At 36.9% G+C, this 16,503-nt stretch overlaps 1 protein-coding gene across 1 annotated transcript in view; it reads right to left on the bottom strand.

Moving 5' to 3' along the window:
* Nucleotides 1–15,443, bottom strand: part of LOC129762682 (calcium-activated chloride channel regulator 1-like) — a 38,207-nt gene extending 22,764 nt beyond the window's left edge. Inside the window, exon 1 of the mRNA XM_055761167.1 lies at nucleotides 14,504–15,443. Within this exon, the coding sequence (XP_055617142.1) occupies nucleotides 14,504–14,695 (192 nt within the window). The 5' untranslated portion in view covers nucleotides 14,696–15,443. The remainder of the gene's footprint in view (nucleotides 1–14,503) is intronic.
* Between the last annotated feature and the right edge of the window lie 1,060 nt (nucleotides 15,444–16,503).

Genomic DNA, 16,503 nt, shown 5'->3' with positions numbered 1-16,503 from the left:
AAATCCGAATCATTCAATACTTTAAAACATTCGTCGAATTCTTCCAAAAAAAATGTCCTCTTAATATTTCTTTCTTTTAATCTATCAATTCTTTCAGATCTTCAAAATCTTTCTAATCTTTCAAATATTTCACATCTTTCAATTTTCTCTTTTTTACTGACAGAAATTAGAAGTTAGAAGCTTTGAAAAATTTGGAAGGTATAGAATATTTGTGATATATTCGGAGGATTGAAAAAGAAAGATTCGAAACACTCGGAATTTTCCAAATATTTGATAAATTTGAAAGAGTTAGAAAAATGAAAAATTAAACAAAAAAAAATAACTTGGAATATTTGATATGTTTGAAAAATTTGGAAAATGTATGTAATGTAATGTATTTAAACTTCCGATACATTCAATATAGTATAAGAATAGTGTGATTCCTTGTTTTGGTGGCTTAAAGCGGACAAACGATCGCAAAGGGTTAAATCTTAAAAATCTTTCAAACATATAAATTCAAACTTTCTAATCTATCAAATATCTTAAATCTTCTTAGTGTTTCAAATCTTCCGAATATGTTTCAGATGTTTCACACCTTCAAATTTCTTAAAATTTATAGCTTTCCCGAATCTTTAAAAACATCCAAATCTTTCGAATCTTACTAAACGTTTATCAACTCTTTTTAATCTTCAACATCTTCCCAATTTTCAAATCATTTATATTTTTAAATCTTCCAAATCTGTTATATTTTTGAATCTTCAATACACCCAGGTTTTTTACGCGGTTTTTCACGAGGGTTTTTTACGCGGATTTTCGAATTAACGCGGTTTTTTTTACGCGGATTTTCGAATTAACGCGGTTTTTTTTACGCGAATTTTCCAATTAACGCGGTTTTTTTTACGCGGATTTTCCAATTAACGCGGTTTTTTTAACTACTGAAAATGCACAGACCTTTTTTTCTTTACGCGGATTTACCAATTAACGCGATTTTTTTTACGAGGTACGTATCCCCCGCGTAAAAAAAAACCTGGGTGTACTAAAATCTTCCGATTTTTGTTTTAATCTTAAGAATCCACCAAATCTTTTCAGTTCAAATCTTTCAAATACTCCAAAACATCCAAATCAACTTTTCCAATTCTTTAAAATCTTTCAATTCTTCTAACTAACAAATACTCCTTTATTTTCAAATTCTCATATTCCAGTCCTTCAAAACATAGAAAACCTTAAAAAAACAGTAAGCTTTCAATTCAAGTAAAAGTGCAGTCCACCGCGCATGGATTTAATGAGCTATGAGCACATCCAGATGTCGGATGAGCTAAATCTGGCGAATAGGATGGATGTTGCAACTAATCGTGCGATACTTCAATGGTTTTTTGCAATGGTTTTGAGCTGTTTGAGAGGTTGTGATAATATCGACCAAGTGTTTGTTCACTAATCTGTTGGGCTAAAAACTTTACAATTATTAATATTTTGAGTTCAGTTTACTCATTTTTTGTAACAATTTTCATTGTAAATCTGTTGTGCCACGAGAACTTTAGATAATAAGGGGAGATACGTATCCATCTGCCGTGTTCTCATCCTCCGTGAGAGGAGCGTTTGATATTGATCAGTATTAAAATTATGTTTCGTTCGTCGTGGGGCTTCGTACTGTTGTGTACACGCAAAATACTTTTTTTTCCTTTCCAAAACATTCTAAATGATGCTCAGACAATCTTGCTGCTTTGTGTCATTGTAAACAAACAATGCTTCAATTAACATTCTAGTTTGTAGGTATTGGTGACTATCATACATTGTATGATTTTTATATGTGTGTGTGCAAGCGCTGAGCGTGAACGAATGGTTTTGTATTTTTCAAGTGTCAAGTTTCTATAATACCAGTTACATTTTCCGTTGTTTTAGTTGTTTTGATCCATAAATCTGGAAAATGCTAAAGAGAAAAGTGCTCACGGAGAGAGAAGAAGGTCAAATCGATGCCTTTCACGATGAAAATGTTGGTATCAGAGAAATTGCTCGTCGGATTGGACAATCCCATCAAGTAGTGCTCAATTTTTTGACGAATCCTCAAGGATACGGTATGAAGGAGAGAGATCCACGTAAATCGAAGCTCTCTGACCGGGATAAGCGGGAAATAGCTAGAACAGGTTCGAATACCTCAAAATCGCATGTGCAAATGAAGCAATATTTCAGCTACTCAACTGCTCGGGTGACAATTCGTCAAATTTTGGTAAAAAATCATCACATAAAGAGGACTTAAAATGTTAAAACTCCTCATCTAACACCATCTCACATCGGAATACGTCTGAGTTTTGCCAAAGCTGACATGAGCCGACAGTGGGACATGGTATGTTGTGACAAAGAATGTTTCCAAAAGAATACATTCTGTTACATACCATAACGAAAATTTCTTCAATGTATAGGGTACTCTCACTGACGAAAAAAAGTTCACTTTGGATGGTCCTGATGGTTTCAACGGGTACTGGCGTGATTTATGGAAGAAGGAACAGTATTTTTCAACCAGGAATTTTGGTGGAGGCTCGTGCATGGTTTGGGCGGGATTCTGTGCAACCGGAAAAAGCTTCCACATCATTCAAGGATAACATACACGTTCTGGAATCCTTTCTTCCACCTTTTTTGCGTGGATATCGTCACAAAAAAATCACATTCCAGTTACTATTCATACCAGCAAGAAAACTAAGCAATGGATTAAGGACCAAAAACATATTTTTTTTGACTGATCGGCTCGCTCTCCAGACATGAATCCTGTTGAAAATCTTAGGGGAATCCTTGTACGCAGAATCTACACTGAGGAAAAAGAGCTCAAGTTCGCAATTTCGGAAACATGGAAAAATATTGAGAAATCCGTCCAGCAGAATTTGAAATATAGTATTCTAACACGAATTTTCCAGGTTATTAGCCGAAATGACAAGGTTGTCAGTTATTGACATGTAAATCAGCCGATCGTTTTGAATTTTTCATTGATTATACTTATGAATTTTGAAATGGTCTTATAGAAACTGGACAGCTGAAATTATCATATTTAGGCACAATAAATAAACAAAAAACTCTGTTGAACGAAATTGACCATAATATACTTTATTTTAAGCATTCAATAATGTATAAATGTATCTTGTTGAAATTCTAACTGTTTGCGTTGTAACGAAATAGAATCAGGGTGGTCTTATAGAAGTTGGACAGAGTGTAGCGAATTCGGTATCCATTGGACATAACACTTTCTGAAACCCAACATTTTGGCAAAAATGCTGCTCACACTGCCCAACTAAATCTGTTTCAGGCCATCGACGATCTTTCAAAGCCATATTCTGCATTTTTGTCACAATTTCTGGTGTCGATGTTAACTTTTCGGGCGTCCAGCATGTAGTTCGTCTGCAAGATTCGTACGGCCACATGTATAGTCAACTACCCATTTATATTCATTCCTGATTTATTTTTAGATTGAAGGCATCTAAAAAAAAATCAGGAATGAATATGATGATCAATATAGAATCTCTCACGTGTTCATAAAAAAAATAGTGGCAATTCTAGACCACTTCTTAGTTTGATCTTCTTTTGAACAAATCGCAACTCGAATTCAAATAGTGATCCAATGATTCTTCCTCCACACACAGTGTGATATTCTCGAAAAAAATATCTTATAAATTTTATAAATGTTTTGCACTGATTTCCTTTGTATCAAAGTTTTTTTTGTCGTTTTTCAGTTGCCATACCCCAGAGGAACCTACTTCCAGAAGTATAAATCCACCACATACAGTAGCTCGCACAAAAAGAAAACTCCTTTGCATCCAACATCCTGATACATTTGAAAAAGGATGCAGCAGCAGCAGCAAACGGAACACCAAAAGCCACACGGCAATGTATCATGTCATCTTATGCATCCTAATGAATGCAGCAAAAGTGGTAGCGATAGTACCCCAACGAGAGAAAAGAAAAAAAGGGAAAAAAGTGCCCACTATCTTCGGAGTGAGCGGATTTTGTGCAATACAGACCTCGCTTCCTTCCACCTGTTCTGTTCGGGTGCAAAGTGCATATGAAATGCAAATGCACACACACACACACACACACCAACACCAGGGGGGGTGCTCAGTCAGCCGTTGAATATAACCGCAATTTTTCTTCAACTTCACCGCATAATCGGAAGCCGCGAAACTGATGGAGTTGCCCCTAACAGTATCCGAACTCGGGAAAGTGGGAGGATTATATCTGCATAATATAATAAAAATATCATTTCCTCGACCACGCTTTTATTATCTCTCGTTTCTTGCCCGATCCCCTCGCGCTCGAACCGAGCCCCGGTGGAGCGCTCCGGCTTGATGATGTCTTACGAGACGAAGTTCGGCGCAGAGCCTCAAATGGATAAACGAACGCGATAGTGGGAAAATGGATAATTTATAGGGTCATAATGGTTTTGTGCTCGCGAAGCAATAATCTTGAACGCGGGTTTGGATTGGTTAGGGGTATAGTCAATGAAGTTGTAATTTTCTGACGTTTACCCGCAGTGTTTCGTACCATCCGTGTCATGTCTTCTTGGCTAGAAGGATTGTTCCCTGTTCCCGGCTCCAAACAGTTCATTATTTTATGGCTCCCCAAACTCTAACCTAACACCGTTCGTTCGACCTTAGCTGCAGTCGATGTTGTTTTTTTTGCTGCTGCCCTGTTGTAGTGCACCAACTTGATGGTTGCACAAGTCAAAGACTCCGAAGAGCACTTTGCAAAAGTGGGAATAGGCGAAACGAGCGAAAAGTTACAAGTCGCTACACGGACGAGGAAAAATGTTTGGTGATTCTCAACTTTATATGCACAGGCATGGTTCAGCCTTTGCTGCTGCTCTGGGTTGGCTCTGCCGGTAATTGGTGGGAAAATTTCGTAACAGAAGCAGGGAAAATGTTACCACTTGCCACTTATCTTGACGTTCCCCCGGCGAATTTACCGAAACGAGGGGGCCCTCTTGTGAAATGTAAAGTGCAAATAGTTGAGCAAATTCTTTAATTGTATGCTAGAGAAGCGAGACATAGCGGCATGGATAATTGAGTGAAAACAGAAGTTTAAACGCCCCATATGGGTCGGGAGGATGACAGGCAGAGGGATGGCACAATTTGAATTGTTTTTACACCAGTGGAAAGAAATGGGAAGAGTTTCTTTCGCTGGCGACGAAAGCATTGAGTGCAAGTGTTGGTAACGTCAAAGTTTTCTAGGACAACGTGCTTTCACAGTAATTCCCGACATTATTCCGTTCGATGGGCACACAACGCCCCGTGGAACTCCGCCTACGCTCACAGTTCTAACAATACACAAGCACCAGGTTTTCCCGACGGTCGAAGATATCCTGTCGGAAAGTTGAGTGAAACTTCCATCAGATGCACACACACCCACACATGCTGCTGGTGATGATAATGTTGGAAAATAATGTGACAGTAAAAGCTCTCCATCGCTGTACCGTTTCCTGTCGACGGGTCGTTCCCGCCGGTGGATTTAAAGTTGAAAAGTTATGTTCTCGAACGCCACACTCCCTGTGATGGTCCCGGTACGTGCCTCCGGGCAGGTGTCTGTGTGTGTGTGTGTGGTGGCAGGATTCCGATGTCAAGCATAATACCTGTTTTATGGAAAGTGTGCAATACCTATCGGAGAAAGATTATCATGTTTTAACAGCGGTACACGCTTTGAACTTATCGTAAACGGATTCATTGAAGGGATAAAGTATTGCTTGTGAAGTTTGTTGAGTTGAAATTTAAAAAAAAAACCGGGCATAGGATGCTGCTGAGGATGTCGATTGAAAAATACAAAAAAAAATCATTAATAAGTTTCAAATGATTTTTCGAAAAGTTTTGCTACGTTCTTAACCGTCATTTTTCATAGGTAAGTAATGTTGGTGGAAATATCTCCTGATTGAAGAATTCAGATTTCATATTCACAATGCGAATTCGAGATTCTGATTCAGATTTGGATCTACATCAAGTTTTCTAATTGCAGTTTTGGAACAACATATCGTGAATCACAGTCTTCAAATTGGAATCACATACATGTTTCAATTTCCTGAGTACAGTACAAATATTGTTATTATTATAGGATTCCAAATATCCCAAACTTCGGCTTCAAAGTTATCCTACCAGATCCGACTTTGAACAGTTTCAGTTAACTCAAATTTCAAATCCAATATAGAACTCACATACTGTGGAGATTCCGGATTCCACATCTGTATTAAAAAATTGAATTCAAATATCAAAACTCGGTACAGAATTCAGATTTCTTGTTCTTTCTACGGATACTCGATTTTATATACTCGAATCCTGATGGTAGATTCCGATTCCAAACGTCGAACTCAAATTCAAATCCAAAAAAAAAAATTGCCTGAAATCCCGGGTTTCATATTCAAATAACTGAATCTCGAAACCAAATTTCACAAACGGTCTCTAGATTTGATATTATTTATATTCGAATTAGGTTCGGAATCCAAGTTTCACAGATCAATTTCGAATTCTTGCATCCGGACGACAGATCCGAATTCAAGTATTTTGAGTTTCTAACAACTGTCCGAATTTGAGTAGTAGCTTGAAAATACAGATTATAGTGCATAGTGGGTAATCATATTTTTGATTTGGACACAAAATCAAACTTTCACAGATTCTGATTCTCGCCTTCAGACATATATATTGCAGCTAAATTGAGAAAAATAGAAGTTGGGTGTCAAAGAACAAATTGTAGAGCGGTTAGGGAGCTTTAGTATGGTAGATAGAATCAATCAAGTTTATTATGATTTTTTTGGGATAAAATTAATCATAACACCTTCAAAACCACAATCTTCTAAGTTTTCCACCAAATTTAGAGAGTTTCTGGTTGTTTAAGACAAATAGAGCTCTTTACAAAAAGAATTTCAATAATTATGCCATTGTAGAGATTCTAGCATCTACGTAGCAAGATTTTTTTTATCAAATACACTCTGTTCAACTTCTTCAACAACAACTTCAACCAACTTCTATAAGACCACCCTGATTCTATTTCGTTGCAACACAAACAGTTAGAATTTCAATAAGATACATTCATACATTGTAGACTGCTTAGAATAAAGTATATTTAACGTCAATTTCGTTCAAAAGAGTTGTTTGTTTATTTATTGTGCTTAAATATGATAATTTCAGCTGTCCAGTTTCTATAAGACCTCTTCAAAATTCATAAGTATTATTAATTAAATAAAATTCAAAACGATAGGCTAATTTACATGTCAATAATAACCATCCATACAACTGCTCTGCTCTGCAAGAAACATAGGGCTGCTGTTCTATAAATAACCCAACAATGATCAATATCAACTGTCTCCGCTGTCGGGTCTGCTGAACAATGGAAGAACAGATAGAATACCCTTACGCCTAAATGGCTACTACAGTGTAATATACCATAATGTAATGGAACAGAAAACCCTAACGCCTAAATGGCTAATACTACTAATGTGTAATTTACAATTTATAGGAACATAAACATTTGTACATGTGCTCGCTAAAAACCCCGCTCTGTTACAGATAAAATGCTAATGAGCCTAAGAAATAAATAAATGGGATAAAAAAAATAAAAATACACGAGCCTCCACCAGAATTCCTGGTTGAAAAATACTGTCCTTCTTTCATAAATCACGCCAGTACCCGTTGAAACAATAAGAACCATCCAATTGAACTTGTTTTCGTCAGTGAAGATAACCCATACATTGAAGAACTCTTCGTTATGGTATATAGCAAAATGTATTCTTTTGGAAACATTTTTTGTCACAACATATCATGTCCCACTGTCGGTTCATGTGAGTTTTGGCAAAACTCAGACATCTTCCGATGTGAGATGGTGTAAGATGAGGAGTTTTAACCTTTTAAGCCCTCTTTATGAGAGGATTTTTACCAAAATTTGATGAATTGTCACCCGAGCAGTTAAGTAGATGAAATATTGCTTTATTTGCACATGCGATTTTGAGGTATTCGAACCGGTTCTAGCTATTTCCCGCTTATCCCGGTCAGAGAGCTTCGATTTACGTGGAGCTCTCTTCTTCTTACCGTATCATTGAGGATTCGCCGAATAATTGAACGCTATTTGATTGGATCGTCCAATCCGACGAGAAATTTCTCTGATACCAACATTTTCTTGATGAAATGCATCGATTTGTCTCTCTTCTCTCTCCGTGAGGTCTTTTCCCTTCGGCATTTTTCAGATTTAATTGATCAAAAAAACTAAAACAACCGGAAATGTAACTGATCTAATAGAAACTTGACAGTTGAAAATACGAAAACATCCGTTTACGCTCAGCGCTTGCACACACACATGTGATCATGCTGTGTATGGTAGTTACCAATACCTACACACTAGAATATAAATTGAAGCATTGTTTGTTCACAATGACACATAGCGGCAAGATCATCACCTGGTTTTATAGAAGTTGGACGAAGTGTATGATAGCCTCCTGACTTTAACCTGACCTTTTCTGGCTTTAAGAGAATAAATCAAAAATTGAATTCTTCTTTTGCATTCAAAGAGACAATTACAAAAAAAACAAATATATAAAAATTTCATGTCACGATGTTCGTGGTCGAACTTCTCCGGAACGGCTCGACCAATTTTAAGTAATTCATGCACAAAACACTTGGCAAGTATGCGAATAGTAATAATAGTTAAATATATATGATACCACTAGGGAACCAATTACCATAAGTTTGATATCGATTGGAGAAAAATTAATAATTTTTCACCCCCATCACCTATTTTCAATCGCGATTTACGATTTTACGATATATTTACAGTAGTATTTTGGTATAAACAATATCTAAATAATCGATCCGGTTAGTTTTTCAAACAACACGAATTAATTTACGTTATTAAGGAGGTATTCTAGTGTAGAGGCACGCATTTCGGACGTGTTTTGAAGTTCCTAAGAAAATAAACAATGAATATATTTACCATCCATTATATCATCTTTTTTGTGTATCTATCTTTTATCAAAAAAATAAAAACTGAACGGGAAAAAATTTTCATAATTAGAACAGTTACAAGCTGCTGAAGTGAGAGGCTTCAAAAAAAAGTCCTGCCATGGCGTACACGATTCCAGCACTTCTGGTTATCTGAAACAAAAAAAAATCTAACAGATACTGATTCAGTAAAGATGCCGCTATGGCATGAACCTCGGACAAGTCAAAAACATGTTTTTTTGACAAAATGGTGGTCGTTTGAAGAAAAAAATACCGTTTTAACGCCTTTTCTTACGTTTTCCGATTTTTTGCAAATAGTAAAATTTCAAAATACGATTTTTATTGGTTCATGCGATATAGAGATGCATACAGATTGAATCCATATGAATTTTATATAAATCGGTTCAGTAGAACTTGAGATGTCGTGTACGCCAATTTGAAAAAACTAGTTTCGAGAAAAACGCGTTTGAAGGTGATTGTTATGGCCGTAATAGATTAGATACCACATCACTAAAATGACTTTAACTCGGTAAATACTGGGATTTTCGGGATGGTCCTTTCTAGGGTATATTCTTGAATGTTTAAACTTCAGAAATATGAAGAAAATTTTTTAGATTTTTTCATATTTCTACACTGGAATACTGCCTTATGTGACATCCGAACTTTCATCCATAAATGCGCCAATAACCTCAATTAGACCAAAATCGTGCGCATTTCCGGTGAGCTTAAAGCCTTTTTGAATAGCTACAACGAATTTTTCAAATTCATCAAATCGTACATCACCTTACAATGCGGTGACAATCACACTATTGTCATCAATCCTAATGATACACCAGCTAGAGAGCACGTGTGTTGATTCAATGCGCATGTCGTTGAAGACATGCTGGAATCATTGTAGGTGACTGCACAGCGACGCGAATAATTGGGATTCGAATAAGAAACAATAATCTGGAGTTCAACTTTGACACACATCGTTCATACGACGCTCCATCTTTTTATTCAATGGCACTAACGTTCCTAATGTTCCTATCGTTCGCCGCTTCAACATAGAATTACTAGCGAATGATAGGGAGGAAAAGAGCGATCGACTGCTGACAATCAACAGAAGCGACGTGAGGAAAAATACACTCACTTGCGAGACGCTATCATGAGCAACCTCGACACAGTCTGTGTTATTGTCAGGCTGAAACGCATGCATATTATGGCACGAGTGTTCAAACAAAAAAGTGAAGAACTTCATAACAACATTACACCTTGCTGGATATATTCGGATGGATGGCAAATGCGAAGATTACCTCATATGCACATTTATAGTTTGGGTAGTCGACAAATAATTTTAATTTTATTCACAACAACCTCAAATTGCTTTCGAATCTGCCGATGACGGAATATGGATTACTGTTCGATATTGTTAGCTCAAACACGGTTCATGGCCCGGCGGTGATCTAGAACTTTAATCGCGTTACATGGCAGATGGAAAATGTACAAAGCGTTTTCCTAAAAATTCCACCAACGACACGATCGCAAGCCTAGGTTGATGTCCAATACATTCATAATACAATACACAATACAATTCACATCAGCGAAGAAATGCTGATAATTTTTATTTTTTTATATAATGCGTTAATTTTTATAGGCTCAGTTACATGGGTTTTAATGGGTCATATTTTTTTTTGTATATATTAATATATATGCACATTTTTCCTTAATTCTACGGTTAGTGAGTTAAGAAACCGATTACTCGCGGTCGGTTCGAGTTTAGAAGGTTGACATATTTTATTCAGGAACAGGAAGAAATATAAATAGATTGAACAATGTTGATGATTACACAAAATTCGAATACTGATAATGGCGGACAACCATAGTGCTTTATTTGCCACAGCTGAACAAAACATCCAATGCTAATATTAATGTTGAATTCTGCAGTTCGATGAAGAACAATAAATACATTTGCAACTCCGTGAATAAAGGAAGCAATATGGCTGCGTTTCAAATTCAGAATACCAATGTGAATACTCCTCGACTGAATGACAACGACAGAAGAATGCCGATGGCCGGGAACAGTTATAAATTTACCCGTCCATCTTGAAAATGGCAAGCGCATACATTTAACTTCTGAGAGATCAAACATGTCAGATACGTTATTGAAATACATAAAATTAAGAAAAGATATGGTTTGTGTTTTTTTTTATTTTTGTCGACGGGTAATCTGCTTGGCGATCCATTCCTGAGTATGTCAAACACAAGTAGGAACACAGGAGTCACGAACGTTTCACGTTTTCTGTAGGTCGTTTAAATATTTAAACACACTTACAATATATTAGTTATTTAAGTTATTTAGTTATTTAACAACCAACATATTAACTGGAAAGAATTTCTATGACAGAACAACGTTTGCCAGGTCAACTATTATATGTATATAAAACTATTTTAAAAAGGTTTTTTGATTCGATTATATACAATGGAAAAAAAAGGAATACTGTTTATAACCGAGACTAAAATCCGGGTTGTGGAATGTTTAGAAATCCAGATTTCATATCCATATTTTTGTTCCAGAATCCAAATTTTTCATTCCATTTCACTCTTGTTCCATTTTCCCCTTGAAACGTAGATATGAATTCATATTCCACACATATTCTCAACTGCAAATATGAATTCCGGTGGAAGAAAAGAAATTCAGAAGATGGTTTCTACGACACGACCATGTTGTTGTCATAGAATTTTGAATTTTTTTTTCTTTTCGCTTGTGAATTATTGTGGATATCCTTTCGGACCGAAATAAAATCTATGAATTAACTATTTAGTACAAGTTTTTGGTTTTACCATTTGAGTTGCATCGAAGGCCAACTTTCCAACCACAAAAATAAGAACAATAAAGTCGGCATTATGAAACTTTCAAATTAGTGGATTCAAGTAACATTTTAGAAATGAAAAACTCGTAAGTTTGTGGTTTTAAAAATGTTATTTTTGATTCTGTCCAAAAAAATCATAATGAACTTGTCTGTTTCTATCAACCAATCGAGTCTAACCTGTATTGCTTTTTGATTATTTGTTATATATCTTTTTTTTTATATTACTTAGTTTGAGCATACCCAATAAACTGAAGGAACCGACAGAGTTTTTTGTATACAGTCTGAATGTGGAGTTGTGCTGCGTTAATTTGGAATTATATGATTTTTTATAAATAACACGTTGAGTTCCTCGTCAGTTCCTGGAAACTGACAATAAATTATCAGTCTGGTTCGCGTGGATCTTATTGGACCGAGTCTTCAATAACCAAATTGAAAGAGTAATGAAATTCTGTGTTCTCCATATGATTGTTTTTCACGATCACAGTTTTGGATATTAGTAAATCACGCCTATTTTTTCTGACCGCCTCGATTATTTGCTGAGTATATTAGCAAAACATGCGTTAGAGTCTGGCGAAAAAGAATTGAAATAATGATCGCAATAACGCCAAGCAACTTGGCCCCGAAGTAAACATTCGTCACCAATTTTCAAACAACGAAACATCGAAAACAAAACTGTAGTAGTCATCAACAGCGTTGTTTTGAGCTAGTGCGTTAGTGTTATTAAATTGTTTAATAAAATATGGATGAAAAAGATGAAAAGATGCAGTCATAGCAGCACTTCTCGAAAGTTTCGAAATCCTTCGAAATCTACATCCATTCGAAGATAAATGTTACCAAACGAAAAACTGTAGGGACTGATTATTTAACTTTCATTTACTTCTTGGGAAAAACTTAACACGACCGTTTGCTGCTGAGATCTTGAAAATCAGCATCTCGGCCATCGAATGATCCGTGCTGCTCCTTCTCAAGATGTGTTTGTACCTGTGTACCTCCTCGATGTTGTTGCCTAAATTTGAAGTCTACCATTTCCAGAAGGTTTAAAATTCTTTTTCAGATGTGAAAAATCTCTGAAGCAGCGATGGGTATCTCAACAGTCAAAGCAATACTATAAGAAAGGATTGATCGAAGGTTTTCTTAAATTGAAAATTTTGCCTACATTTTGACGTAGGATAACGTCTTTTTTTCACGTTATAGGAATCAAATGAAGGCAGGGGCTAATTGAATTTGCAATTGAATTACAGTTAAACTTCGATATAACGTACATTTCACTTTCAAAATTGTACGTTGCATCGAATTGCACGTTATATCGAAGCATAATAAAGTACTCACAAACGTAGTCTATAATACACGATTGTGTTGCTGTTTTAGTAAAGTTAATGAATAACTTCAATCAGAAGACGAAGCCAGCCTTTTTCATGATGTTTCCCTTCGTACTGTTGATTAATTTCATTTAGAATCCGGAATCACAAAACCAGCTGTATTTCGGGATTGATTGAAGGTACAAAACTTGTTTTAGCATCACAATACAGATAATTCATCGTTCTATCAGAAAACGAATATTGAAACAAAAATTTCCTTTACACTTTGGAAATGTGTACGTTATATCGGGGGAAAATGTACGTTATATGGGGTGACTTTATATCGAGGGTACGTTATATCGAAGCTTCCCTGTAGTTGGCAGAAAAATGTGTTACTCCACAAAACCTTCGAACAAACAGAAACAAATCGTTTTTTATTGTTTACCGATATTTATGTCCACTACATCTACACACTCCAAGAAAAAAGTTTGTTCGTAAAATATTCCAAAACTTGAGAGTTTAAACTTCAGAATGATGTACATCCCATTTTTATGCGTTCATGCTATGTAAAAAAATTATTTACAATGAAAAAAATCGGCAATTACTTTTCGGGCAAAACAAAACGAACGAGACAGTGCTAAATGACAAAAAAAAAGTGCATTGCAATTTTATACATTTTACTCGAAGAATACAATATACACAGCGTGATAATTAAGTTATTTAAATATTATTCGAATTTGTTATTATAAGTAGTTGAAATTTATGAAATGTATATTCAACAAATTTAACTTAAATGCTTTCTAGTAGCAGTAACATTCATTATTCTATTTGTAAAGGGGTTATATTCCCCTTGATTTAACCCAAGGGCCAGCAACGAATGTTCCAGTTCCAATCTATAAACACAAATTATACAACTTGCTACCGAATGTTCATGCCATGACGCGACCTCCCACACACTCCCAAAAAGGAATGTTTGAACCCTGTTACCATCGAAGGCATTGGGAATCATCAGCAATTCGATAACATGTAAGCGGGGATCATAGCTGGCAGCAATTCGAATTCGAAATCATCAATTAACTCGCCATGATTCAAAGCATTCCATCCGTGCCCGATTCCGATCGTCGAACCGGGCGCACTTCAAACGGAAGCATAGTTGCAATCCGCCAAATTCCCAAAAACGTTCTCCGGCTTCATCGCTATCTCGCTCTGCCACGGTTACATATCTGCTGGCAGCAGACGCACATAAATTCGACCGATTGTCGGTAACATATTTTCCACTATCTGTGCTCAATTAGCATTGAAAAACAGGAAAATTAAAATTTCCCTCCCGGCTGAGCGGGGTACCCCCTGCTTCTACAAAAATCCCAAATGTTGGCACTAAATATGCACCGTATCAACACAAACGGTATGGTGTACCTACCTCGACGTTGTGCAGAATGGTTTGGCAATTTTCCACCGGAACGTTATCCCTTATCTCGATGACGACATTTTTGTACGCAGATTTTTCCACATACACCGAGCTGACGGTGGAAGCTGCGGCCCCGACGCCAACTGATACCAGCATCAGCCAGCAGAGCATCGCCGCCAGGCGTTCGACGAAAATACGCAACATTTGTTCGAATTTCACTACCGATAAGAGTTTTGTTTGTTTCGCTTGCAACTCGTATTTCACTCTAATCAAATCGATCACTGCTGGAACATCGTGTGTTCCCCCAATGGCACAAGTATTCAATTCAGCTTAAAAAAAATCACAACGATGACAAATCCAATGTTCAATTCCATTAAGTATGCTGGACAGGACACCGCAACGAATCACTTTCCACATCTGCGCGATTTTTTCACATGGTCATGGGATCCGGTTTACGGGCTGTAATTCGGTTTTATAATCTTTTCTGGAATTGCGGACACCAACTCCTTTTTGTGCACTGGCGCAGAAATTGCACTTGTTAAGCCGCAGGCTTATTTTCAAGCGATCGCTGGTGAGCTAAGCGTTTTTACACAATGTCAAAAAGTTTTTTTTTCTATAAAGCCCTTTTAATTTCTCCTTCGCGCTTCTACTGAGTTCGTCCAGTAGTCGCCTCGCAAATTCAGCACTTCAATTTTCTCTGAACACGCGCAGCACGTGAAAGACACCACGCGATCCGCGAGGCACTGCTTCGAGTTCACGATTCAACCTTCTCTATCACTCGTCCTGTCCCTGGCAGTCAGCCAATTTTTCCGAAGAAGAACCACGCGCTGACTCGAGCTGAACAGCCGAAAGACGAGCAACCAAACGCAACGAATGTCAACTGCGGACTAACTGACGACCGGCAGCAGCATAAACTCCGGGAGCGTCTTCCTTCGTCACACAGCCGCTGGGTTCACTTGGTTCGAACGATATGAGAGCATAAGCGCGGCGGCGAGTGGACAGAGAAAGAATCCGAAAAATAAACCTTTTTCGTGTGGTACGTGTTCATGCCTGCTCGGCTCGTTCGATACAGTGTTCACTCCGATGACCCCCCGCAGGCTGCTGCAGACGGTGCCGAATGAACTGTATAATTTTAAGTCCGTTGGAAACAGGCGTGTGAGGATGAACTGTTTTGTTTTGATTACTCTTTCGCCTGCGGTTGGCTTCACCATGTGGAGTTCACTGTACGGTATGTTGTCACGCAAAAGGAGGCAACATGATTTTGTGACATCGATGAGAATTTATGCTACATGCCGGATGAAGTCATGCGACAAGACGTGTATAACAACTGATTCCAATAAGAAATTATGCATGACACAACACTATCGGATGATGAATGGTTATGCTTCGATGCTTCGTAGCATCGGATGCGCACTGGTTCATTCGTTTATTGATGGATAGCGTTTTCCACTGGGAAGTGATCTTATTAGATGTTGAAAAATTCAACAATCAGCTTGTCGAAGTGCACAATATACAGTGAATCAAATCCGTAATCGTACTCTACCATGCAGATCACTTTTCCCTTCTTTTGAAAGTCGAAAACAAGTTTTTTGAACATTCTATCTAGATAAAACCATAGTGTCATATGAGAGTTTTTTTTTTAATCCCTTTTTGTTTATTTTAGGCTCATTAGCATTTTAGCTGTAACAGAGCCGAATTTCAATCGTGTACATGTCACATGTTTATCATATCTATAATTAGCACATTACACAGTTGCCATGTTTTCGGCGTTAGAGTATTCCCTTCTATACCATTGCATATGGTACACATTTACAGTTTTTTTTTTTTTGAACGGATTATATTATGTAGATTATTTAATTTTTTTTTAAATAATCTTTTTTTAAATTTGTATTGATCTCTATTATGTCTGTCATGATCTTGGTGATGATGGTCTATTTTTATTTTTATTTTGTCGTTCTTATAGTTGTATTAGTTTAAAAAAAAACGGGTGGGTAATGTCGGTGACATAACCG

This window comes from Toxorhynchites rutilus, chromosome 1, assembly GCF_029784135.1.
Source record: "Toxorhynchites rutilus septentrionalis strain SRP chromosome 1, ASM2978413v1, whole genome shotgun sequence".
Taxonomy (NCBI): Eukaryota; Metazoa; Arthropoda; class Insecta; order Diptera; family Culicidae; genus Toxorhynchites; species Toxorhynchites rutilus.
The sequence above is the reverse complement of the archived record's forward strand: the minus strand, read 5'-3'. Positions and strand labels throughout refer to the sequence as shown.